At 40.7% G+C, this 22,329-nt stretch overlaps 2 protein-coding genes across 3 annotated transcripts; one reads left to right on the plus strand and one right to left on the minus strand.

Moving 5' to 3' along the window:
- Positions 1-2,612: 2,612 nt before the first annotated feature.
- LOC128473613 (regulation of nuclear pre-mRNA domain-containing protein 1A-like) lies at positions 2,613-3,952 on the plus strand. The gene has a single exon (XM_053455864.1). The coding sequence runs from the start codon at positions 3,068-3,070 to the stop codon at positions 3,950-3,952; it is 885 nt and encodes a 294-aa protein (XP_053311839.1). The 5' UTR covers positions 2,613-3,067.
- Positions 3,953-9,030: 5,078 nt separating this feature from the next.
- On the minus strand, positions 9,031-20,201 carry NCBP3 (nuclear cap binding subunit 3). 2 transcript variants are annotated; one of them, XM_053457225.1, is made up of 13 exons: positions 19,928-20,201; positions 17,952-18,017; positions 17,754-17,859; positions 16,987-17,112; positions 16,609-16,734; positions 15,449-15,552; positions 14,779-14,887; positions 13,587-13,686; positions 13,191-13,297; positions 11,401-11,653; positions 10,789-10,943; positions 10,182-10,349; positions 9,031-9,454 (listed from the first exon to the last, which is right to left on the minus strand). In XM_053457225.1, exons 1-13 carry the CDS (start codon positions 20,054-20,056, stop codon positions 9,219-9,221), a joined length of 1,785 nt encoding a protein of 594 aa, XP_053313200.1. In that variant the 5' UTR covers positions 20,057-20,201; the 3' UTR covers positions 9,031-9,218. The 2 variants fall into 2 exon arrangements, with proteins under 2 accessions (XP_053313200.1, XP_053313199.1); XM_053457224.1 differs by having other exon boundaries at positions 11,401-11,671.
- Between the last annotated feature and the right edge of the window lie 2,128 nt (positions 20,202-22,329).

Genomic DNA, 22,329 nt, shown 5'->3' on the forward strand with positions numbered 1-22,329 from the left:
CTTGTTGCAGCACAGAGTCATCCTCTTCGGGCGCAGCAGTTGTCTGTTCAGGCTTCTCGGCAGGCTTATCTTTCTCTTTCTGTGTTGTACCCAAGCGGTTCCACAGACTTCCTAATGCAGGAGGGAAAAATATACTGATGAGAGAACCATCATTTCCTTCAAGTGTAGGATTCCAGTTGGCGCCACATCAATAGAATAATTACATATATATATATATATATATATATATATATATATATGTATATATTGTCAGCAGGGGCTAATATTCATACCTGGGAACTTCTCAGCTCCGGCTACCCGGAGCCTTCCCTTGCGGGACGCGGCCAGGACTGCACACTGACGTTGGTGGGCGGTCTCGCTGATATCGGTGGGCAGTCCCACTGACGTTGGTGGGCGGTCTCGCTGACGGCAGCTTGAAACATCCCCATTTAAAGGAAAAAATGGGCGTGGAGCGGAGGTATGCTAATATTAACCCCTTAATGACAAAGCCTGTACATGTACGGGCTCAAAATGCATTGTTTTCAATGGGTTTAGGGCCCATTGTCCTTAAGGGGTTAATATATAAAAACTAACTGCCTCTTCAGCTGTTATCATTTTGAAATCATATTTCAATCACGGTCTTTACTTCAAAGAGATAAGTACATATTATGTAGTTAAAATTGCTTGTCTAACGTATATATATTTATATATATACCTGTGTGTGTAATCCCGTGTCCCTGAATGGCAGAAATAAAATGTGGTCACCCTATATTTGGGGCATATAAATTTGCTATAGTAAATAATTAATTTTCTTTTTTACAAATAAAGAACTGAAATCTAGCATTTGGATCTTCTAAATGTTATAACTTGGTAAAGTTTATATTTTTTCTAGTCAGTATCGCTACCCTCATTTTCTTTCTTCCTCTCGAGATGCTTCTAACATAGTTGCTTTATTCCTCCCCATGTACGGTGGGTTTTTTTGTTTATCCAGATATATTTTCTGTTTTTCTATAAATTTTATCAGTAAGGAACTTTTAACCATATAAATACTGTATTTGCTCGATTATAAGAAGACTCCCAAAATTTGAATAACAATTTGAATAACAGTGATGGTCATACCTGCCAACTTCTTAGCTTCGGCTACCCGGAGACTTCCCTTGCGGGACGCGGCCAGGGCTGCACACTGACGTCAGCGGGCGGTCCCGTGAAATCAATGGGCGTTCCAGCTGAAGTCCGGGACATTCCAGCTGATGTCAGTGGGCGTTCAAGCTGACATCATGGGAAACACTCCATTTTAAGGGGAAATGGGCAGGCAGCAGAGCGTGTCAAGACCTGAAGGATTCGGGTTTTGAACCCGGGGAAGCGGTGGTTCACTCGATTTCTGGGTCAAACACAGAGGTATGGTGATGCATTGAAGAAAAGTATATATCATTTTTCTTTTCTTTATCATTTATCAACTGCTGCAGCCGCACCGCTCAGTGGACCAGTATCCTCCTCTCTGGCAGCCGGTGGGCACCTGTGCGATGTAGACAACCCCCACTGCTGCCGGCACTTCCGTCGGGCTTCTATTAGGGAGCGCCGGCAAGACATGACTTTCCGGTGCGCCGTCAATGAAGCCCCGGCGAAACTACCGGCCAGCAGCAGAGGAGGCTGTCTGAGCGCACGACGCATATGTGTGATATGCGCTGCTGCCGGCACTTCCGCCGTGGCTTTTTTGACTGAGCGTCAGCATAGAAGCCCTGGCAGAAGTGTCGAGAAGCAGCAGAGGTTGTCTACGCACATTGCGCAGATGTCCACCGACTGCCCCGCTAGACACCATGGAGTCTGGGGATGCATTGTTAAGCCTGGGGGTGGGGGGCAGAGAAACATATCAGGGTGGCATAAAGCACATCATAAGGCAAAGTGGCATATTGGGTGTTATAAAGCATATCTGGGGGCAGAGTGGCATATCAGATGTTATAAAGCATATATAGGGGGCAGAGTGGCATGTCAGGGGTTATAAAGCATATCTGAAGGACAGAGTGGCATATCTGTGGGGCAGAGGGGCATTTCAGTGGTTATAAAACATATCCGGGGGGGCAGAGTGGTGTATCTGGGGGGCAGAGTGGCATATCTATAAGTAAGGTGCATTATAAATTAAGGAGGAGTACCTTAAAATTGTTATTGGCTTTCCAAATTTTTGTTTGTATATAACCTATGCTGACTAGTTGCATAATAGATACCAAAAATGATAAAATACATGTATTTCTGTTTGTTACATAAAATACTGTTTTACCATTCCACTCGTGATTTTTTTCTCTTAAAATATTTTCCTTAAAATAGCACCAAACATTAAGGGTGCGGCCTATAATCGAGCCAGTACGGCAATTATACCATGATCAAATTAGTATTTAAATTGTGATAAACACATTTGTTCCAAAATAACATATAAGAAAACTATCTGGCACTTGTTAGTAGAGTTCAGATGTCATTAATCAATCACACAGACTGTTTCTTTATTGGAAGGATGTGTGAGTGTAAAATAAAATAAGAAGAAGTAGATGTATCAGTCATTTTAAAACAATATAGACCCATAACCAAGGGAAAGAGGGATGATCTAAGGAAATAATGACCGAGGAAAGGGGGGAAAAAAAGTCCAGAATCAAATAAAGATAAAAATAAGCTTGATACCAAATGCAATGGGTCATGTTATTATAGTGGGATAAGTGAGGAAAGTAAGCTCATTATAAATCATGTAAATTATGTTTTTAACAATGTTTTTAAACAGAAATAAAATTTGTGTTAAACATTTTATTTGTAAGAAAGACAAATCCCTGTGATTTATATATAATTGTCTTTAATCCATATATGAAAGAATTTGAATTAATGGAAAACTAGTGTAACTAACATATAAGCTAAATATCATGTTTACAACATCCATGGCTTAAGCAAGCTACTTGTGATGTAGACAGTTGCTGCATTGTAGCAAACATTCCATTTAGCAGATAGTGGCTCTAAGTGTCACTGTTGTCCAGCAGACTGCACTGAGGGACCAACCTGGGTTCGCCAGTAATGATTGCATAGTTTGGACTAATTTGCTTCAGTTAGTATGGCTACATTCTCAACAGAGTCTTTTGAGAAGAAGCTCTCAGAGCTGAGATACAACAGGACAAGCGTTCATACCCTGTCCTACTGGCTCATCCACTACAGGAAGCATTCTCAGGTCATCGTTTCTGTGTGGCACAGAGAGCTGCGTAAGGCAGAGCCAAGTAGGAAGCTGATTTTTCTATACTTGGCACATGAGGTTATCCAAAGCAGCACAAGAAAAGGACCAGAATACACTGAAGAGTTTGCCCGTGTCATTGTGGATGCCTTTAAACATGCTGTACCGGAGTTAGATGGCACCGGTAAGAAACACCTAGGCAAATTTCTTTCTGTCTGGGAAGATAAGGCTGTGTATAACCGTGTGATTTTGGAGCAGCTGAAGATAATACTTTATGGTGAAAAGAAGCCAAAGAAGCGTTTGTATAGTGAGGTGAAAGGAGGTGGTGATGATGATGCAATTCCAGCAAAATATAAACCAGCAAAAGCACCTTCAACGGCCAATAATCTTCTGCGTGTTATACAAGGAGTTGAGAGTGCAGCCTCCAGAGATGCAGCTGTGCACCAAGAGATATCCTTCATACCTAAAGAGGTGCAAGATTTGTCTTATTTGGGCAAACCTGGTGATCTGGAGTATTGCCGTAAGCATTCCACACTTGTACAAGATGCCTCCAAACTGCTGGCAGAAGGCTATGGTAGACTGGCAGCGGAAGTCGATGACAGGAAGCAGCTGATTGGAATGCTGTCCAACTTTTTTCAACATCAGAAAGTGGTGAATGATGAAAAGGAACACCAACTGGAAATGTACAAGAACATGTTGGAAAGAGCAAAAAAGATTCAGGCACAACTGCGCACTCGGCTGGAAGATAAACCTGATCTTACTCACCTCTGAAGTGGTTCACAAAATGAGGAATATTAGCCGTAGGCTTTACATATGTGCCTCGAAGATTGAAAATAAGAACTATGGTCTCCTGGATTACATTTGGAGAAATATTACTATTATTTATATATGTAGTTGTGGAATATTCCGGACAATAACATCAAAATAAATATTGTATTATAGTGATAAGTTATGCATTTGAGTCCTATGCAGTTTTTTTCATCTAATATCATACCTTCCTCTAGCACTTTGTAAAACTCTTTGTTTTAGTTCCCTTCAATTTTTTGTGCTTTATGGTCCCCATCGGCAGAAGGCAGAAGGAGGACATCAAGGTCTACTCAACAATAGCAGAGCAGATCACTCTTGGGGCAAAACATTGGACAGTTACACTATACTTACTTACCCAGGGTGGTGGTAAAAACATTACTTGCCACTCTGATAATGATCAACTCAAACTGTCAAGGTCTGGTAGCCATGATGAGGAGTGCGTCTATATTCTATAGGCTTATGGATAAACAATGATTGTGGTGCAAAGTTAAGAAAGAGGACGGATAACGACATCAATTCATTGAAAACTCCTGCTGACTGAATCTTTCTACTATTGCTATGATTCTAAGACCCTTTTCACTAAAATCATATTTTGTTGTGTATCGCTGTAGATCATAGGATTTAAGAGACATAATACTCCAAACAGTGTGACTAAAAAGCAAACCATTAACTTAGTCAATAATATATCCATATGTTGGTGGCTCTCTATGTCAGCAGTGGGACTGCCAGTACATACACTGATACACACACAAACGCATTATCCCGGTACATACATATATATATACTGACCGTGATATATTCAGGGCTTTACATGAACCCTGTTACAGAAACATTTGACCTCTGTATATACGCTTTATGCATTGAACCTTATATATACAGTGACTCTGACACTTACACACTGGTAGGGAACTCTGTCCACACCGACATGCAAAATGTTTAAAAAATTTCCTGCTGTTTCCATACATGTTATTGTGGCTTTTAGGATTATAGATTTGATATACTTCCACTCAGCTCATAGAATATGCCAGCTAGAATATGCCACAGCCTGGCTCACCAACAATTCAGGCACCCCAGACATCTGTCTGGGATTCCTGGTGCTTATACTGGCACATTATGGCTCATAGCATCTCCTCAACGGCTGCCAGGGTCTGGTAGAGAATGTCTGCAAAGAGTGATGGAGGTGGACCTCTATGCTGCATTCGGGACAGACCCCCCCCCGCTAGCATCTTTTATAAATGTATTGTTTCATATTGAGGTTGACCTTGAACTGCAAATTAATTTACCTTTCTGCCTGAGTGAAAGTTCTGATCCCCAATAAAGGCACTCAAAGAGCATATTTAACACAGGGCAAATGGGACAGATGTCCTGGACTAGGGCTGCAACCATTAATTGATAATAGTCGATAATGAAAATTGTTGTAAATTGTTGTTACATTATCGATTAGTTGAATCGATTTTATGAAATATAAGATGAGTGTATTTTCAGAGCAACTGTTTTGAATAATACCCTTTATCTTTTAATCTGACCTCAAATAGAGGTTGGACTGTAACACTAAGATCCAGATCCCCTTCAGTGCTGCAGGGGACCTGGATCCTCCTCTCTAGTAGCCAGTGAGTGTCGTGCGATGCATGTAGAAAAGCTCTGCTGCTGACGGCACTTCCGCTGGGGTTTCTATGATGGAGCACCAGAAGGTCACGTCACGCCATAGAAGCCCCAGCGGAAGTGGTGGCGGCAGCAGCGGAGGTTGTGTAAGCGCACTGTGCAGACATCAACCGGCTGCTAGAGAGGAGCATCCCATACAGCACTGCAGGTGACCTGAATCTTCCTTTCTGGCAGCCGGCATAAGGCATATCAGGGGGAAGATGTGCATAACTGGGAGACATGTTGAAAAATAAAATTTGTTACATGTGAATTCATTTGTACTACTAAAACGTCTTTAGGTAATAAAACCTTGTTTGAGAACTATTATCTTTGGGTTATGTTCTTCTACCTTTAAAATATAGCTTTTATTATTACTATGTCAGTAAAATAGGAAGGTGTTTAGAGAAATGCCATTGTTATAATGAGATACAATGACACACATTTATGTAAATTGGCCAACTAATAGATTATCAAAACAATCGTTAGTTGTTATCCTGGATGCAAACTTACCTTTGGCGCCAGGGTCATCCCTAGACTCGATAGCACCCCAGACTTTTCATTTTAGATAGCATTATGCTTGTGAACATGGATTGGATGTTCTGTTATTTTCCTGATTGTTGTGTATTTTTGTAGACCAAAGCAGTGCATCATGATCTGACCAAGGAATATTGTAGATTTGTACTTTATGAATCTTAAATATTAAGTTCCTGAAACCCAATAGTAAATCAATTCTTGTGTATGATAAATGAGCTTGGGAGAAATGTGTGTAGCCTTTGTCATTTTGGTTGAAACTACACTAAATATCATATAACCTGTGTTTTTTGAGTGTTCCCATCATTTTTTTGACATTGTTTATGACTTTCTTATCGATATCAGTAGGTAGCTAGTCATAGTTTTTTTTTTGACGCGGAGGAGAGAGAGGGATGCCGAGTGGTCGCTCATGAATACGCTTTCAGCAACCGCTTGGCACCCCTCACTCTCCTCCGCGAGGCCTCTAGCTTGCTCAGCAGTGAAGCAGCATGCATAGCAGGGAGACAGAGGCCTCGCGCTCCTACCGCAGTTAGATATGTGAACTTCAAAGGGGGGAGAGAATAGATAGTGAGAAGGGGAGGAGAGGGGGTAGATTGTGGGAGAGGGGGTAGATTGTGGGAGAGGGGGTAGATAGTGAGAAGGGGGAGAGGGGGTAGATAGAATATTGAAATAAAGAGTGAGAATGAATTAATGTGTGGATGCATTGTGTGAATGTGTGAGAAAAGGAAATAATGTGTGGATGAATTGTGTGAATGGGTGAAAGAATGAAAATTAATGTGTGGATGAATTGTGTGAATGAGTGAGAAAATTAATGAATTAGTGTGTGGATGAATTGTGTGAATGAGAGTATGAATTAATGTGTGGGTGATTTGTGTGAATAAGCGAGAGAATAAATGATTGTGTGAATGAATTATGTGAATGAAAGTGTGAATTAGTGAGTGACTGCAAAAGTGTATCATAGATGTATAATTGATTTGTGGAAAGGCAAAGATGGTACAAGCAGGGTGTTAATGGGTTAAAGATGGCACAAAGTTGACTCATGATGGGCTGTTTGGGGACAAAGATGACAAGTCCTGTGTGTAATTTGGGTGATGGTCAGGTTCTATGTGGGCAATGTGGATGCCAGAGCTGGCTTTGGGTTGGGCATCCTACGATCTGTGCCTGTAATTTAGGGGGTTTTATCTATACCTTTAATGATGAGTTTTTATGTGAATTCCAATTGAGCTATACCTGCAAAGCTGGGTTTATGTGTTATTCTGTTGATCTATATCACAATTTTATGTTTCCATGCATTATTTATGTATACCTGCAAATACAGGGTTTGTATGTCTTATTCAGTTGATCGATATCTGCAATGCTGTTTCCATGTGTTTATTTGATCTATACCCCCAGTACTGAGTTTACATGTATGTTTCCATACATAATTTATGTATACCTGCAAATATAGGGTTTGTATTAGAGCCCTGCGCGAGACTGCTTTTTTAATCCCGCTCCCGCTGATTTTTTGCCCAATCCCGTCCGCTCCCGCAATATGGGTGTTGCAATCCCACCCGCTCCCGCTCCATCTGTGGCCAATTAAGCCCACCTCCTTACCTGAACTGCAGATTTCCTGCGCAGTCCTGCAAGGCTGCCCTCAAGTTGCTCCTTCACAGCATCTCTTCTCTTGACCAGGAACAAGGTGGAGTCACGGGAAGTGACGTCACATCACGTGACTCTGTTTTGTTCCTGGGCGGAGCAAGAGAGGAGACATTGTAAGGGAGCAGCGAGAAGACAGCCGCGCGGGATTACCGGGACCCGCAGGTACAGTGCCTGACCGCCCGCAAGCTTCTTGGCGGGTCCCGCCTTCCAATGCAGTCCTCTACTTCGGAGCCTTGATGTTGGGCACTGCTGTTCCAACCAGGACTTATCGCTTAACAAGATTTTTGAGCATCTACCCCGTATAATTTATTTTGTTAGGTTTACTATGGGAGGAGGGAATTACCTTTTTGCTAAATATCAAATATAATGACCAATATAATAAAAATCCAGATCCAGTCCCCCGTGACTGCTTCACACAACATATCGGTAACAAGAATAGTGAGACCATAGAGGGGGAAGGTAAGTGCCTTTTTTTATTTAGGAAGAATGCATAGCGAAATACTCAGAGTACTCGAATATACATTCTTCTATAGTAGGGTGTTAGGTAAATTATACCAACCCTTTAAAGTTTTGAAGACTTTTTCCTTAAATCAGAATTACACAACTAATGTAGCCCCGGAAGATGTATTTATGGCCCACATAACCCTTAAAAATAAACTTTAAAAAGTTGTTTGCTAAGTAAAACAGGACTACTCACCTGCATGCCTTTGAATCCTTGCAGCATTTAAGCTAAAGAGAATGTTTCCTAACAACTAATAAGTATCTGGTTTAATCAGCCAATAACACCTTCATAAAATTGACTATATAGTATTGACTATTGGTTTCAGCTTTAGTATGCAGATCTCTTCATTTCTTCTTCCATCTCTTGAAGGAGAACCTAAAGCTGATCTAGGTCTGAGTAGAGTTCCAGTCACAAAGTATACTACAAAGGTACTACACACTTTTACATTACCCCTCGATAGTGTTTTCTGTTGAAATCTTACATCATCCCGTGTGCAGGAAATCAAACATGCAGTCAAGTTTTGCTTATTTCAGATATCTTATGAAAATGATAAATACACCACATGGTCATTTATTTGAAATAAAAACATTAACTTCTTTTTGAAGTGGCAAGACTGTCTCTTTTAAAATGTGTATTTTTTTTTTTATGGTAAATGGTATTATCGAGGGCTGAATAGGGAAACAATAAGCTAAATACAAATAATGTCAAACAAAATGCAAACACCTCGTGATAACCAATTTAGGATGTTTAATTGTCAATGTGCCGGGATATGAATTTTCTTTCCGAGGCATGTCGAGAACACCGCTGCCACTTATTGGTGTCTCGTGAGTATAAAATAAAGGTTTCGTGAAAGGCAGACGTGGCACGTTTTCAAGTTGCCGCCATGCTTTTGAAGCTATAGTCCTATACGTAAAGTCATCAGGAGTCCGTGTCTGAGCCAGAACTGCTCTCCCGGCTAATCTCAATCTGTAAGGAAGGCAGGCTGTCTAAGCGGCTCTTTTTCTGTCTAATCTGCTCTTTCTTCTTGATCATGGCACCCCAAGCTTGTTGCAGCACAGAGTCATCCTCTTCGGGCGCAGCAGTTGTCTGTTCAGGCTTCTCGGCAGGCTTATCTTTCTCTTTCTGTGTTGTACCCAAGCGGTTCCACAGACTTCCTAATGCAGGAGGGAAAAATATACTGATGAGAGAACCATCATTTCCTTCAAGTGTAGGATTCCAGTTGGCGCCACATCAATAGAAATCATAATACACTCCTCTCAATATGGAGAAAAGACCATGATTACAAAAAAAATGTATGAAAACTTAAAAAAAAAAAATACATTTCACATAGAAACTATTCATGGATATCTGGTCCCCCTGGATATTCAAACCAAAAAGTAAAAGTAACATCAACAAATAATTTTTCTTAAAAGCCTCTACAAAAAATAGAGTATGTTTTGTTTTACTACCAAAAACATAAAAAGAGGCTGGTAGCAGAATTAGTAAATGCAAAGTGTTAAAATACCACTTCTTTGCTTTAAAAAAAATATAGGGTTTGAGGGTGGTAAATGTAATTGGCTGGTTTTAAAGATGTCCCAAATAAGAAATGTGCCCCCTCCCAAATGTGGCCTTTTAGCCCCAAAACAACCCGATAAACCTATGCATGGGTGGTAAGACTGTACTCAGGAGATGTTGTTGAACAGTTAACATTAACTGAATGCTCTAGCGTGTGCAGTAAATATATATTGTAATTATTTAGAATTGTTGTGATATGATGAAATATTCAAAGGAAATAACAAAATGACAAACGTGCTTTGATCACATCACTATTTTTAGGAATGGTCTGGACACGATACTAGTTTTGGTTTTGTTTCTTTTTACCCTACTCATAAAATAACCAACCTGTTTTCTTCTCTTTGCTGTCTGCATAAAGTCCCTTTCCTTCTGACTGCTTCGGGAGTCCAAGCCGGCTATGCACATCCGATACTTCTCTACGAGGCACTGGGACAACGGGAACTGGTTTTCTAGGTTCGGGAGAATGCGCTCTTTTACCAAGTCTTTGCCGCACATCTGCAACGTGAAGACAAAACCAGAAAATGGATGGCTTTTAAATACATAAAAAGCCAGAACTTTAGAAAGTGTGAATAAGGGAGATAAAATTGTATGCTTATTGAGACTACAATGTCTGAAAAGATTTTATATCTAGCAGGAATGCTCGATGCAAAAGCCTCAAAACCGCTTACAAAAAAGTTTTTTAGATTTTTATCATAACATAAAAGCTAATCCAGAAGTTGTTGCCATTTTGCACCAAATAATAAAACTACATCAAATATTTCACACATATTTGATACTTTGGGGCTTTTGTTTTCATAACAAAGTACTTGCTCACTAATGCCATCACCCTGTTGTTGTACTTTGTAGCAATGGTACATTATATAGGAAAAGTGTCCAGGTTGTATAGCTGCACTTTGCCGAAGGAGTATCAGTAGAACATTGTTTTTCCCAGTACCTGATTTTGCGCCGCTGAGCTGCCTGGTAGCCGAGCCTTGCCTCTTCTCTTCCAGCAGAAGTCGCACATCGACGGGTTTCTCTGAATGGGATTTGCTGCCGATGCGGTTCTTCACGCTGCTGCTTGTAGAGTGTCCTTCTGATCTCATGGAGTTTCTAAAGAGAGGGAAGGGCTTTAATGTTTGTGTTCATACTGATTGAACGTGTCCCATTCTGAATTTGCTGGGTTAGTTAATGCCCGAAGGGAAGAAAGGCAAAGGCCAATAGAGTGTCTTCCTTAAAAAGTCTGCTTACCAGGGTAATAACAAAAAAGGGAGTTTGCAAGCAGGTTGAATGTTTTAACACGCTAACTTTATGACGTCTTCTGAAGGGCCAACACCAGTAACCTACTGCTATAAGAGCCAAGTTGGCCCCCGCATAATTAAAGACAGGAAATTGAAGCTATCAGTTTGTGGAAGGCCCATAGTGATCCTTTTAAATACATACTGAAGTTTGAAAGTTCAAGGCTTCAATTCACCTGAAAATTATGAAGCCCCCCCCCAAATTCAACAAAATAAACATCCTAAAGAATTAAACATCTCCATATGCATTGTATATGGATGTGGCTGCTTACCGGATAGTCTTGAGCTGGGACTCCACTTCATCTGCGTACATCGTCATCTTCATGGTCTTTTTGGGCGAGGGTGTGGAAATCATTTTCAGCTCCAGGTCATAATCCATCTCATCAGAGTCAGAATCGCTGGCGGCAGATCTCCGTGCCCCTTCTCTCTCTCGTTTGAATGCCTGGAGTTCATCCCTGTATTCTACTACCACACGGTCATCTTCATCCATATCTTCCTCCTCCTCCTCTTCTTCTATCGGCTCTTCTGGAACATTTACAAGACCTAAGAAAAACCTCATCACTCACATGATTCAGAGAGACGTAGCTGCGGAGAAATTGGCTTAACGGGTACCCAGTAGGCTACAAAACATTGAATAAAATAACTTGTGTGTAATACACACCGACGAGAATAGGTCACTGGTTGATTGGTGAGACTGATGAATGATCAGAGTCATTAATCACAATTTATTAGGTTAAACTCTTAAAAAGAAATATTGTAAAATAAAATCTAATCAGATCACTTGTAGGTGACAAGTTTAGGCCACTAACAGCTGGTGAATCTGATCAATAATCAGTGACCTAAAATGTCACTAACTGGTGATCAGACAGGAATGAGTTACGTAATAAAAACATAAAATTCTGAATAAAAGGTTTTCTATTAATATGTGAACTTATAACCTGGCTGGGCCCTCTTTCTGACTCTGATTGGAGGGAATATCTTTTGCAGAGTTTAACCGGAAGCAGCAGGTGAGTGCTGCAGGGGAGTTTTTTTGTAGACGCTTTAAAGGCGGTTGTTATGGATCTGTAAATCTTGTAATACTTGGCTAATTTAGAGCTGAGTAAGGTTTATAAGATCTGTAGTTCCTCAACAGTGGCAAGCATGCAGGAACACAAGTCTAGAGCTACCTTTTAGTGTTTAAAAGCATGATTTCTGTTAAAAATAATAGTCTTTATCAGATAAGCCAACTTTATTTTAAAAAATGCCCTGCACAGCTAGTGGGCGCATAGCGTCCGTTCGGGCAACGTCCGGCTGCATATACACCTGCGGTCCTGTAAGCTTATTATACTTACATGCTGCTAACGATATAAGTAAACAGGACTTTGGAAGTATATTTCATGTACAGTGTTCGCATGATGTCCAAATCACATAACGTCCTATTCCACAGCCCGTATCATGGATGTTATGCTACTTCTAGCTGTATTCATTTATAGCTCCTTTGAGTATTTTTAACGCTACTTATGTTGGCTCAGGCTGCAACCGTGTAATACGTAGATTAAAACAGTAGCGCCTGTTTTCAGTTCCTCAAACACTGAATCCCAACGGTGTAACATAGAAACATGTGGCCGAAAAGAACTATTTTCCCTGAAGTAAAGACGTAAACCTCACTCGGTCCTTGGACTCATTTTAGATATAGGATATCCATATGTTTATCCCAGGTAGGTTTGCATTGCCTTACAATGTTTACCAAATATATATTAAAAGTAAGTGGTAGAGGCTAAGAGGGAAAAAAATGTCTCTGGCACTATTGGGGAAAAAGTCAGAAATGCCGTACTTATATACTTAATATACTTTGAAGAAAGACTGGCAGAACCAAAGAGGGTCCGTCTCCATTGGTGGTGAAATAGCAGCAGGAAAAGTCACAAAAAGTCTCAGCTTGCAATGGTGCTCACAAAAAGAAAAAACACAGATGAATGCTAATTATGTAAATATTATATGTTTGGAATGCTTTTTTTTCCTTTATACCTGGGCGTTTTTGTTTCTAATAAACATTCTGCAAAATATTCAGAAACGGCATCAGTACCTGAATGTAGGTGCTTGTATGCTGGAGCTATCCCAACGTCGTCACCAATAAGCGTGCTCTTCTTCGTTACATCTCGCTGGACGCGACGGGAATGGAATCTTCTCTTCCTGTAATATTTATAAACTACTGTCATATAAAATTGACAACTTGAAAGTCCTCATAGGAGTGGAAGTCTCATATTTATAGTATTGTCTCATTAACACTCAATGATTAAACCTAATACACATTGCCCACTCCATCGAAGCAAGATTGAACAGTTTTGGACATTTCTATTAAGAAAAAACGAAACAAAACAAAAAAAACACATGAAGATTTAATTCACACTGCACATATCTCTTGAGCCGGTATGATTTACACAAACAATACACACACAACTAGGTTTCACATGACACTAACCAGGAGTTGCTAAGGATTCCCTTCATGCCCCCGTAGTTGGGGTTTCCATACTTCATATAGTACTGGCTTCTTCTTGCTGCCCCCAGTTCTTTTTTGTCATCTATGAACATTGAAAACAAGGATAGCTTTAGAGCTCACAGAACATACAGCAACCGTACGAAGATAAAAAACATTTAATGAGATGTCTACAGAACCAAATATGGTTTAGTAAACCCAGTGAGCCTCCGAGAATACACGAATTAACTATTTCTAATTGGTGTTTCTCCAAGAATTCAGCTGAGTGTTGGAAAATGTTAAAAGTATTCTCATTAGCAGTAAGCAGCACTCAAGGGTATTATACCTTTCATTCCCCCTGGTTATGCTTACAGTGACAAAGCGTTCAAGGCTGGACAGCAATTGTGTAACTCACAACTCAGAGACCTCAGAGGTCTCTTCATCACCTTTTAGGTATGTAAAACTCAAACCCCCTCAACTAGCGTTTGAATATTCTGGCATAAAAACTGAGGTTAAAATTTAGTATTGTGACAAATGTGACATTAACACAAACTAAATCTGCCCCATAATGGAGATTGCACTGTATATATTTATATATTTCTACTTATCAAGTTCTTCATCTACCAAGCAGAATACCCACAACTGATTAAACATACAAATTATGTTATCCTCTGGAGTCAAAACAGCACTGATTACATTATAACCGAAAAGGTGATTATAAGACTGAGGTGCAAAATATGAAAAATTTACAACACATTCATTGCTGTTTCATAAGAACAGGAAGAAAAATCACACCGATGAAATCAGATAGCAGGATATACTTGATAATTTTTCTTATAAAATATGAATGGATAAAACCTACCAAAACAAGATAAAAAAAAAAAGTAGCCGATGATATTAAAAAACGGCATGACATTTAAGAACAAACCGCCGTACCTTCTTAACCAAAGGTTGCACACATAATAAAATGTAAGCCGCCACGCAGTCTTCCATTTAATATGCAGAACATCCATTCAATTGTGACATCTAATCAGATTTTATCTTTGTGTACACAGATAAAGTTCTTCTAAATGACAGCATTATTACATCTCAAAACAAGAGAGTAGAATGCTGCTGTTTGAACACAGGTGTAAAATATCCTAGTTAATTGAATGCTTCCCAAGGACAGATCTGGGGAACATGGCGATGGGGTTCTCACCTTTAGTTGCAAATCTCATGTGGAGCCGATTTCCTTTAGTTATCTTCACAGAAGGTCTGAGATCATTTTGTAGTAAAGAATCCTCCTCGGCCTGGGAAAGTGTGTCCAACTGCAGGGGGAGATGTGCATGAATGAGAGATGACGGCTACCTTGTGCTACAGCATTTTGGGTGGCACTTATGAAAAAGTCTTATCAATTAACCTTTTACGGTCCTTTCAAGGGCCAACTCAGGCCTTATCCACCGATGAGGGGGTGAGGTACCGAGTGCTTTAACACTGGGTGCTTCCACAAATTGTTCAACAAGCGAGGGAACAAAGGGAATAGCCAAAGCTCGCGAGGTGGAACCAAACTGATCTCTAGTTATTTGAAAACACGGGAGCCACAAACGCACCTTAAATCAATGGATATGAGGTTGATTTGTGTCTGGAGTAAGAAGGCTATTTATCCTACATTATAGAGCCACAGGAAAAACATTCTGTGATTTAAGGAAATGTTACACATATATTTGGGTTACAATTGTCTGGTATCTCTGTTGCCGAGATGATTTAGCTACATATAGAGAACTCCCCGGCACTTCTGGCAGTGTTTGTTTGCGTGTGCGCATCCGTGTGTGCATGCACATGTTATCACTGGATGTCAAACAGAATTGCAATCACTGGTATTCACATACAGTGCTCAAAGGCTTCTTTTCAGTCTCTTCTTCTGCTTCGCTGGGATTCTCCTCGTCCACTTCCCCTTCTTCAGTCTCCTCCCCAGAGCTGTCATCAAATCTGTCTAGATAGGGAAGGAAACAATGCGTATGCAGTTTTAACATCTTCCAAAGTGGAATTATGCAACATTAGCCTTTCCCCATTGGAGATTTATGCCTCAACTATCCAAGAATCAAGTTGACTTGGCAAATCGAATAGACTTAAGATTAGAGATCTTGTGGCCAAACACAATCAGTAGTACTACTACTGAATCCTGTAATATAGGATGACCAAGGACATTTTTGCACCGGCTGGGACACTTCCTGCCGATACATGTGAGGTGAGGTTGAGGCAGACTGGGGTCTCCCCTGTCAGCAGGAGCTAGCATTGACAGCGCAAGCACAGATTACATCAGAATACCACAGAGTAATGGTAAGGCTCTGCCAACGGTGTCAGGACCGATACCATATTAAATGTAAAATGTTTCCCAGACCCTCCAGAAACCTCTGATTAGAGCCCCCGCAGGCTGATCGCAGGCACTGCAATCAGCAACGCAGGGCAATAGAGCACCAATGGGGACCAAAGTAAAGAGAAACACTTTCTCTTTTTGAAAATTTAAATAAAAATGTTTAAAAAAAAATAGACTGGTGATATGACCATAACATCATAAGTGGAAACATCCCGTTCCAAGAGAAATCCTTTAGGTCTTAAAAATAAAAAAAGGAAAAATAGTGAAGTATGTAAAGGAGCACTTTTTTTTTAAACTTTTATAAAAGCGCAAACTATACACTTGGGGTCTACTCAGGGGATGTTGTTGAACGTAAATCAGGGGTTAATCGACTATTTGTTTATAGCAGGACAGCGCAAATAGGGCCATACAAACATGTTTTGTACTACAAATCAAATCTCTCTCGATCAGACTACTTCTGGCCAAGGACGAGAGGAGTTGTGATTCCATAACAGCTGCTATACCATTGTTGGATTGCTTACTGAACAGAAACACATTTGCATCCAATACACAGGGTTCACAACTATACTGGTTTTATCTACAGATATACAGATTTACTAACCATATGACTAGTATTTTTTTTTAAACAGATTTTATATAAATATATGGTAGAAAAAGCCATCTGCCGTTTACCCTTTTTGGATTTGGTGGAGGTGCTTTCTTCATTCTTTTTGCTTTTACACTTTTTGTCAGTCGGCACAGTGCTCAGGTTTAACAAAGCCCGTGTAGCAGTCATTTCATCGAGCCACACAACATTACCTGAGGGGCAAAAACATTGTTTGAAATCTTAGTATGTGATCTCTTAAACACTGAATCGCCACCCAGTTGAGTCACATACACAAATCGGTAAGCGTAAAACATATATACACACACACACACACACACGAGAACATGGCTTGGGGGGGTTGGGGGTTAAAATGCCTGACAAACCTTTATACATACCAACAATTTTGCAGGCATTCCAGTTAATCCGTTAAAGGTATGTTATAAAAAGTAAAAAACAGAACTTACAAGAGGAATCATCCAGCCATTCAATAAAGCCTGGTGGATACTGCTTAAAGAAACCAAAGATATCCTGTGTGCTCATATCGTCTACTCCACATACGTAAAGGGCTTCCAAGCGGGCTTTGGGAATTGCTGAAAGAAAAAAAACATGTTTCAAATTCCCACTTAAAGCATTCAATACTCAGTCATGAGGATGAGATTAATTACTAAAACTCTTTAGGGAACAGCCAAGTCTATAGAGCCCCAGCCTAGCAACACAAAACATTTTTTATTCGATTTAAAAAAAAAAAAATTATATACAAGAGAAGAACAATACAGACATTAAAAAACCCAGGAAGACAGGGCGTTTCTGACAAGGCTCAGCAAAATGCCATATGGCATACATATAACATGGTGCATATTGCATAGGGATCTCCTATATTAAAAAGAAACATAACACGCAGCAGATTTAACTTTAACGATTTCCTTTGGGATCATATAAAAAAGATTGAATTACCCAATGCGAATACACTCAGTTTACACAAACAAAATGTTTGGCCGGAGCCTAATTTGGCATCTAAAGATCCGCACTGTATATTCCTTCTCTTATTAAACAATAAAATCAATAAAAATAGACTTATTTGAAGCATCTTCTCTAGATATTTGGAACGCCTATCACTCAGAGACATGAACGAAATCTAAGGATGATATAGAAAGAGCGTAGGTTTCATTGAATTATTTTTTTGTATAAGTGGATGCACAAGGAGCGCTCTGTTCTGAGCTTTGATTGGTACCTTTTTTAATCATTTCTAGATCCAGTACAACATTCCTTTGATGGTCTGTGTCCTCGGCACGAAAATGGAAGCGCTTTGCTCTCTGTTCCTTCTTCTCAATGGCTTCCTGGTAAAATAAATAAATAAAAATGGTGCCAAAACGATGCAATCTGATATACCACGATACGTTGGAAAAGGTGCCCAGATCAGTAGCCGTACCTTAGAAGTGACATCAATCCCAGTGATAAAAGTGCCAGCCTTATTTTCATAACGTCTACTCGAGCCCTGAAAATAAAACAAACAGTAATAAATGCATCAGAGCCACAAAGACACACGTATAACGATCATAACGCAAGACACGCCGTGGAGGAGGCCATATAACCACATCCTTGCCGAAAGCACCACACATTACGTGACAAACTCATTGAAAATAGGGCCTGAGAGATTCGATGAAAATTAAGGAGCCGGGCAGACAAATCTCGGAGCCAGAAAGAGACAAATTTCACTATAGATCAATATAAAACAGCACAAAAAGTTAGGAGCCAGATCTAAAAAGCTATGAGTCGTGGCTACCTGGCACTGGTTTAGCCGCCATCTTAAAAGGCAATTTAATGCACAAACTCCAAATATACCTACAATTCCATGTTTACGCTGATATGTTCACAGATGAAACTAGCCCATCCCCCCCCCCTGCATCTGGCACGCTTGGCAAATCAAATGGAATATTGTGGAAACATGAATGGCAAAAGCCGTTGGTTTATGCAGTCTTTAACCCCTTACCTCCCTGGCAATCAGTTAAGGTGATTTTTTTTTGCAAATCAGCATTTTTAACCGGTAAATACACTAAAAGACAATGATCGGTATCACTGTTATTAAACTGCTACGCTGGTTCGCTTTTTTAAAGACAGTCAGCTGTATTCTTTGGAAGGGGTCTTGAGGGGGTAATTTGTCCTATGTTTCAGAAACTACATAGAGAAAGGCTTGCGCGAATACATTTACAGAACTACACAATGTATGCGTATCAATTAGAAATAACATCTCTAACACACAATGTAACAACGTAAAGTACCCAGGATCCGCAACAAGTGTTCATTCACTGTAACTTTGAATCTGATGGCGGCTGCGTGTAATCATGGACATTTAAGCGCGAATTACATCATACAATAACAGTGACAGGAATGTTTACACATCATTCAAAAAGTACATATACTAATTTCTCTCTTCCGATATTTAAATATTAAGGTTACGATTCCCTTTTGTTGCAGGTAGTTCATTTTAGTAATTAACGAGAAGATGAACTGGTATAAGACCAGCGAGCAGTAATCTAACCTAAAATGCCACATTATGTCCATAGAGGAACCGAAAGGGCAGCCATTCCTGTTTCCCAGGTATCAGTGAATGAAGCTTTACCAAAATCCGAGTAACATTTCACTTTAAAACACTGCCGGGTGACACGTCCAGCGGGTGTGATTCCCCCCCAATCTCTCCCCAAAGCCAGCAGTGCCACGGCGAGGTCATCAGCGCCAGTTTCTTTGAAACGCTATGCAGTCCTGCAGAGCATTTCCAAAAGAAACATGCGCTGCTATAGATAAGGAGATAGGGGCTGCTCAGTTTTTTGCTGCGACTGTCCTTGAAGGAACCAAGAGGGACAATAAAGTTCCCTTTTTCTGAGCATTACAGACTAATCATACTAGATGATTTGATCTAAAATATTTTATTCCATCCAATTAACTATACATTACAAAGAGACTTCCAAGTGACTTCCCCCTCCAGGATGACCTGGGTTGGCGCTCCATTATTATTATTACCATTATTATTAGTAGTAGTACATTTAATATTTCTACTTTGGTGCATTTTTTAATTATGGAACTTGTAGATCACTTGCTACACTTGGAGGAGAATACTAGAGATGTAAAAGCACATCTTTAACCAAATTACTTCTAAGCGTTTCAAGATGTGGCATCAATCATTTCTTACAGGTTACTGCAATTCTAATAAGAAAAAAGATCTGTGATCATTAACAATAATTTGTCGCTACGAGATGAATGGCTGGTGAGGAGACGGACTCGCGTTATTATTGGCGGCTATAGATAAATGACTAGTTATCTATTCTGCGGGCTCAGAAACATACTAGAGACCCACTAGAGGCCCGATTATCCCCGGCCTCCCCTTCAGGAAACACCCCCAGCACGTACCGACACAACCTCTCGCGGCGACTTGCCGTCCGGTGCGGCCTCCACCTCCCCCTCTTCTACCTCCATAGGCTCCGGTTCCAAACCCCCTCCTGTTTTCACAGAGACTCGCAGTCCCCGAACCGCCGCCATCTGAGCTGCAGTGCGCCGCAGGCACAACGACAGACGAAGCTAAGACCCAGTTTACTCTTCCGCCCGGCAGTCATAGAGTGTTAGGGCGACAGGGCTAGACGGGACTCAACACATGACCTGCAGGTGAAGGGATTGCGGCCATCTTGGTTGTGGAGATAAGCCAGAACGCACTTGCGCGTAGAAACACGTGGTTACGGAGTCACGGTCGAGTCTAGTGTACATATGGGAAAAATGATAGAAAGGGCAACTTCCACCCATATTTTAATTACTAATGACGTTTTAAGGAAACTTTTTTTTTCATAATGTGCATAGTGTATGTTTTCTGTTATCTGAGCCCAATTTAATAGGCAAACACAGTGCTGTGGTAAACAATAGCTATTAATCCCAGAGGGACCCTCTGACTTTTGTTAAAGTGCGCAGAGGTAAAAGGCTTTATTAGATAAATTTGTCCTAATTTGCCCAGTGTCAGGGTCATTGCAAGGGGTGGGCTAAGCGGCAGAAGCCCTGAGTATTTGGGTGGACAGACCCAAAAGGGCCCTCTGTATACTGGCTGCCTCTTACTTCATACCCTTTATGAGGATAAAATAAAGACCGCGGGATCGTGAAACCAAATCCCGCCGTGCTCTACCTCTATCCCGAGAAGCAGAATTTGGAGTAGAGTTTGGCGAGACAGTTGGGAGGTATGCTTATGGTATGCTCCCACTTTTTTCTGCACCCAGGTGCCCCTAATAACTGAGGTGCCCAGTGGGTCTCATAACAAATGTTACATGACCTAACAGTAGAATCAGGGCAGCTCGCACAGAAAGGTAAGGGGGAGGTAAACATAGAATTCGACAGCGGGTAACCAAGAACCATTTGGCCTATCTTGTTTTAACTTTTTCCTGTTGTAATGACTCAGACCTTAATCAGCACTTGGTCAGATTCAGGCTAGCTTTATGCTTATCACAAAACTTCCTTACATTACATCTAAGGCTTTGACCCTCTAGGTTTGCATTATAACCAACCGTTCTAACATTTCTATTTCTTCTACTTTAAATCCCTTTATGTGATAAAAAAAATCATATCCCTCACTCTCTTCTTTCCTTCCAGAGATGAGCTTCTTTAATCTTTTCTGATTTTACCATTTTAGTAGCCCTTCTCTGATTTCTCTCCAAAATGGCAATATCCTTCTGGAGGCTGACCAGAGATCTGTGTTGTGGCATAAACACATACTAATAATGATACTAATGCCTCTAGCTATACATGCACCCTGCTTGCATTTCCATCACTTTGGCGTTGCCTGTTTACCTTTAGGCCCACAGAATTAATTACTCCTAATCCCTTCTCTTCTCAAAATGAAAATACCAACGGAGCACCTGGATTTGAACCAGGGACCTCTTGATCTGCAGTTGAATGCTCTACCACTGAGCAATACCCCTGAGTGGTGGTGGTGGTGGGAGAGGAACAGTATTTGAGTGTGTGCGTATACGCACACACTTTCCGTGTGTGCTGTAGGTATTTTTTCCCATTCATCCAGTAGAGCATTTGTGAGGTCAGGCACCGATGTTGGATGAGATGGCCTGGATCGCCATCTCCATTCCAGTTCATCCCAAAGGTGTTTGAGGACACTGCTCTGTGCCATCAGTCAAGTTCTTCCACACTAAACTCATCCAACCATGTCTTATGGACCTGTTGCCGTGGTTCGTCCTTGGTTCCAAGAAGACAAATATTGAGATGTAGGTTAATGCGGCCACCAGGTCCCTTGCCTCCCTACCCCAGTAACTAACATACTACACTAACATATGCAAATCACTCTATCAAGCACACCATACACCATTACCTTGCCTGTAGCTGTAGGCCTTACTTGCCTCAGTTATGGTTAGTCAGTCAGTTTGCTGTTTGCCAAAAGGCATGTGGGAGTCTTCCCAAACATATGGAAGAAGGTACTCTGGTCAGATGAGACTAAAAATTAGATTTTTGGCCATGAAGGAAAACACAATGTCTGTCGCAAACCCAACACCTCTAATCACCCTGAGAACACCACATGTGTATGTGGAAACCTGTTTTAGTCTTCCAGAGGTTTGGGACTGGGGCGGAGGTTCACCTTCCAGCAGGACAATGACCCTAAGCATACTGCTAAACCAAGAATTGAGTGGTTTAAGGAAGAACATTTAAATGTCTTGGAACGGCCTAATCAAAGCCCACCCCTCAATCTAATTGAAAATGTGTGGTATGACTTAAAGATTGCTGTACACCTGTGGAACCCATCCAACTTGAAGGAACTGGTGCAGTTT

Source organism: Spea bombifrons, chromosome 2 (assembly GCF_027358695.1).
Source record: "Spea bombifrons isolate aSpeBom1 chromosome 2, aSpeBom1.2.pri, whole genome shotgun sequence".
Classification (NCBI taxonomy): Eukaryota; Metazoa; Chordata; class Amphibia; order Anura; family Pelobatidae; genus Spea; species Spea bombifrons.

Coding starts and splice junctions, on each gene's coding strand:
- LOC128473613 (XM_053455864.1), top strand. CDS start 3,068: ATGGCTACATTCTCAACAGAGTCTTTTGAGAAGAAGCTCTCAGAGCTG.
- NCBP3 (XM_053457224.1), bottom strand. CDS start 20,056: ATGGCGGCGGTTCGGGGACTGCGAGTCTCTGTGAAAACAGGAGGGGGT. Junction 17,860..17,951: donor GGATTGATGTCACTTCTAAG/GTACGGCTACTG, acceptor TTATTTTACCAG/GAAGCCATTGAGAAGAAGGA. Junction 10,350..10,788: donor GCTCAGCGGCGCAAAATCAG/GTACTGGGAAAA, acceptor TTCACGTTGCAG/ATGTGCGGCAAAGACTTGGT.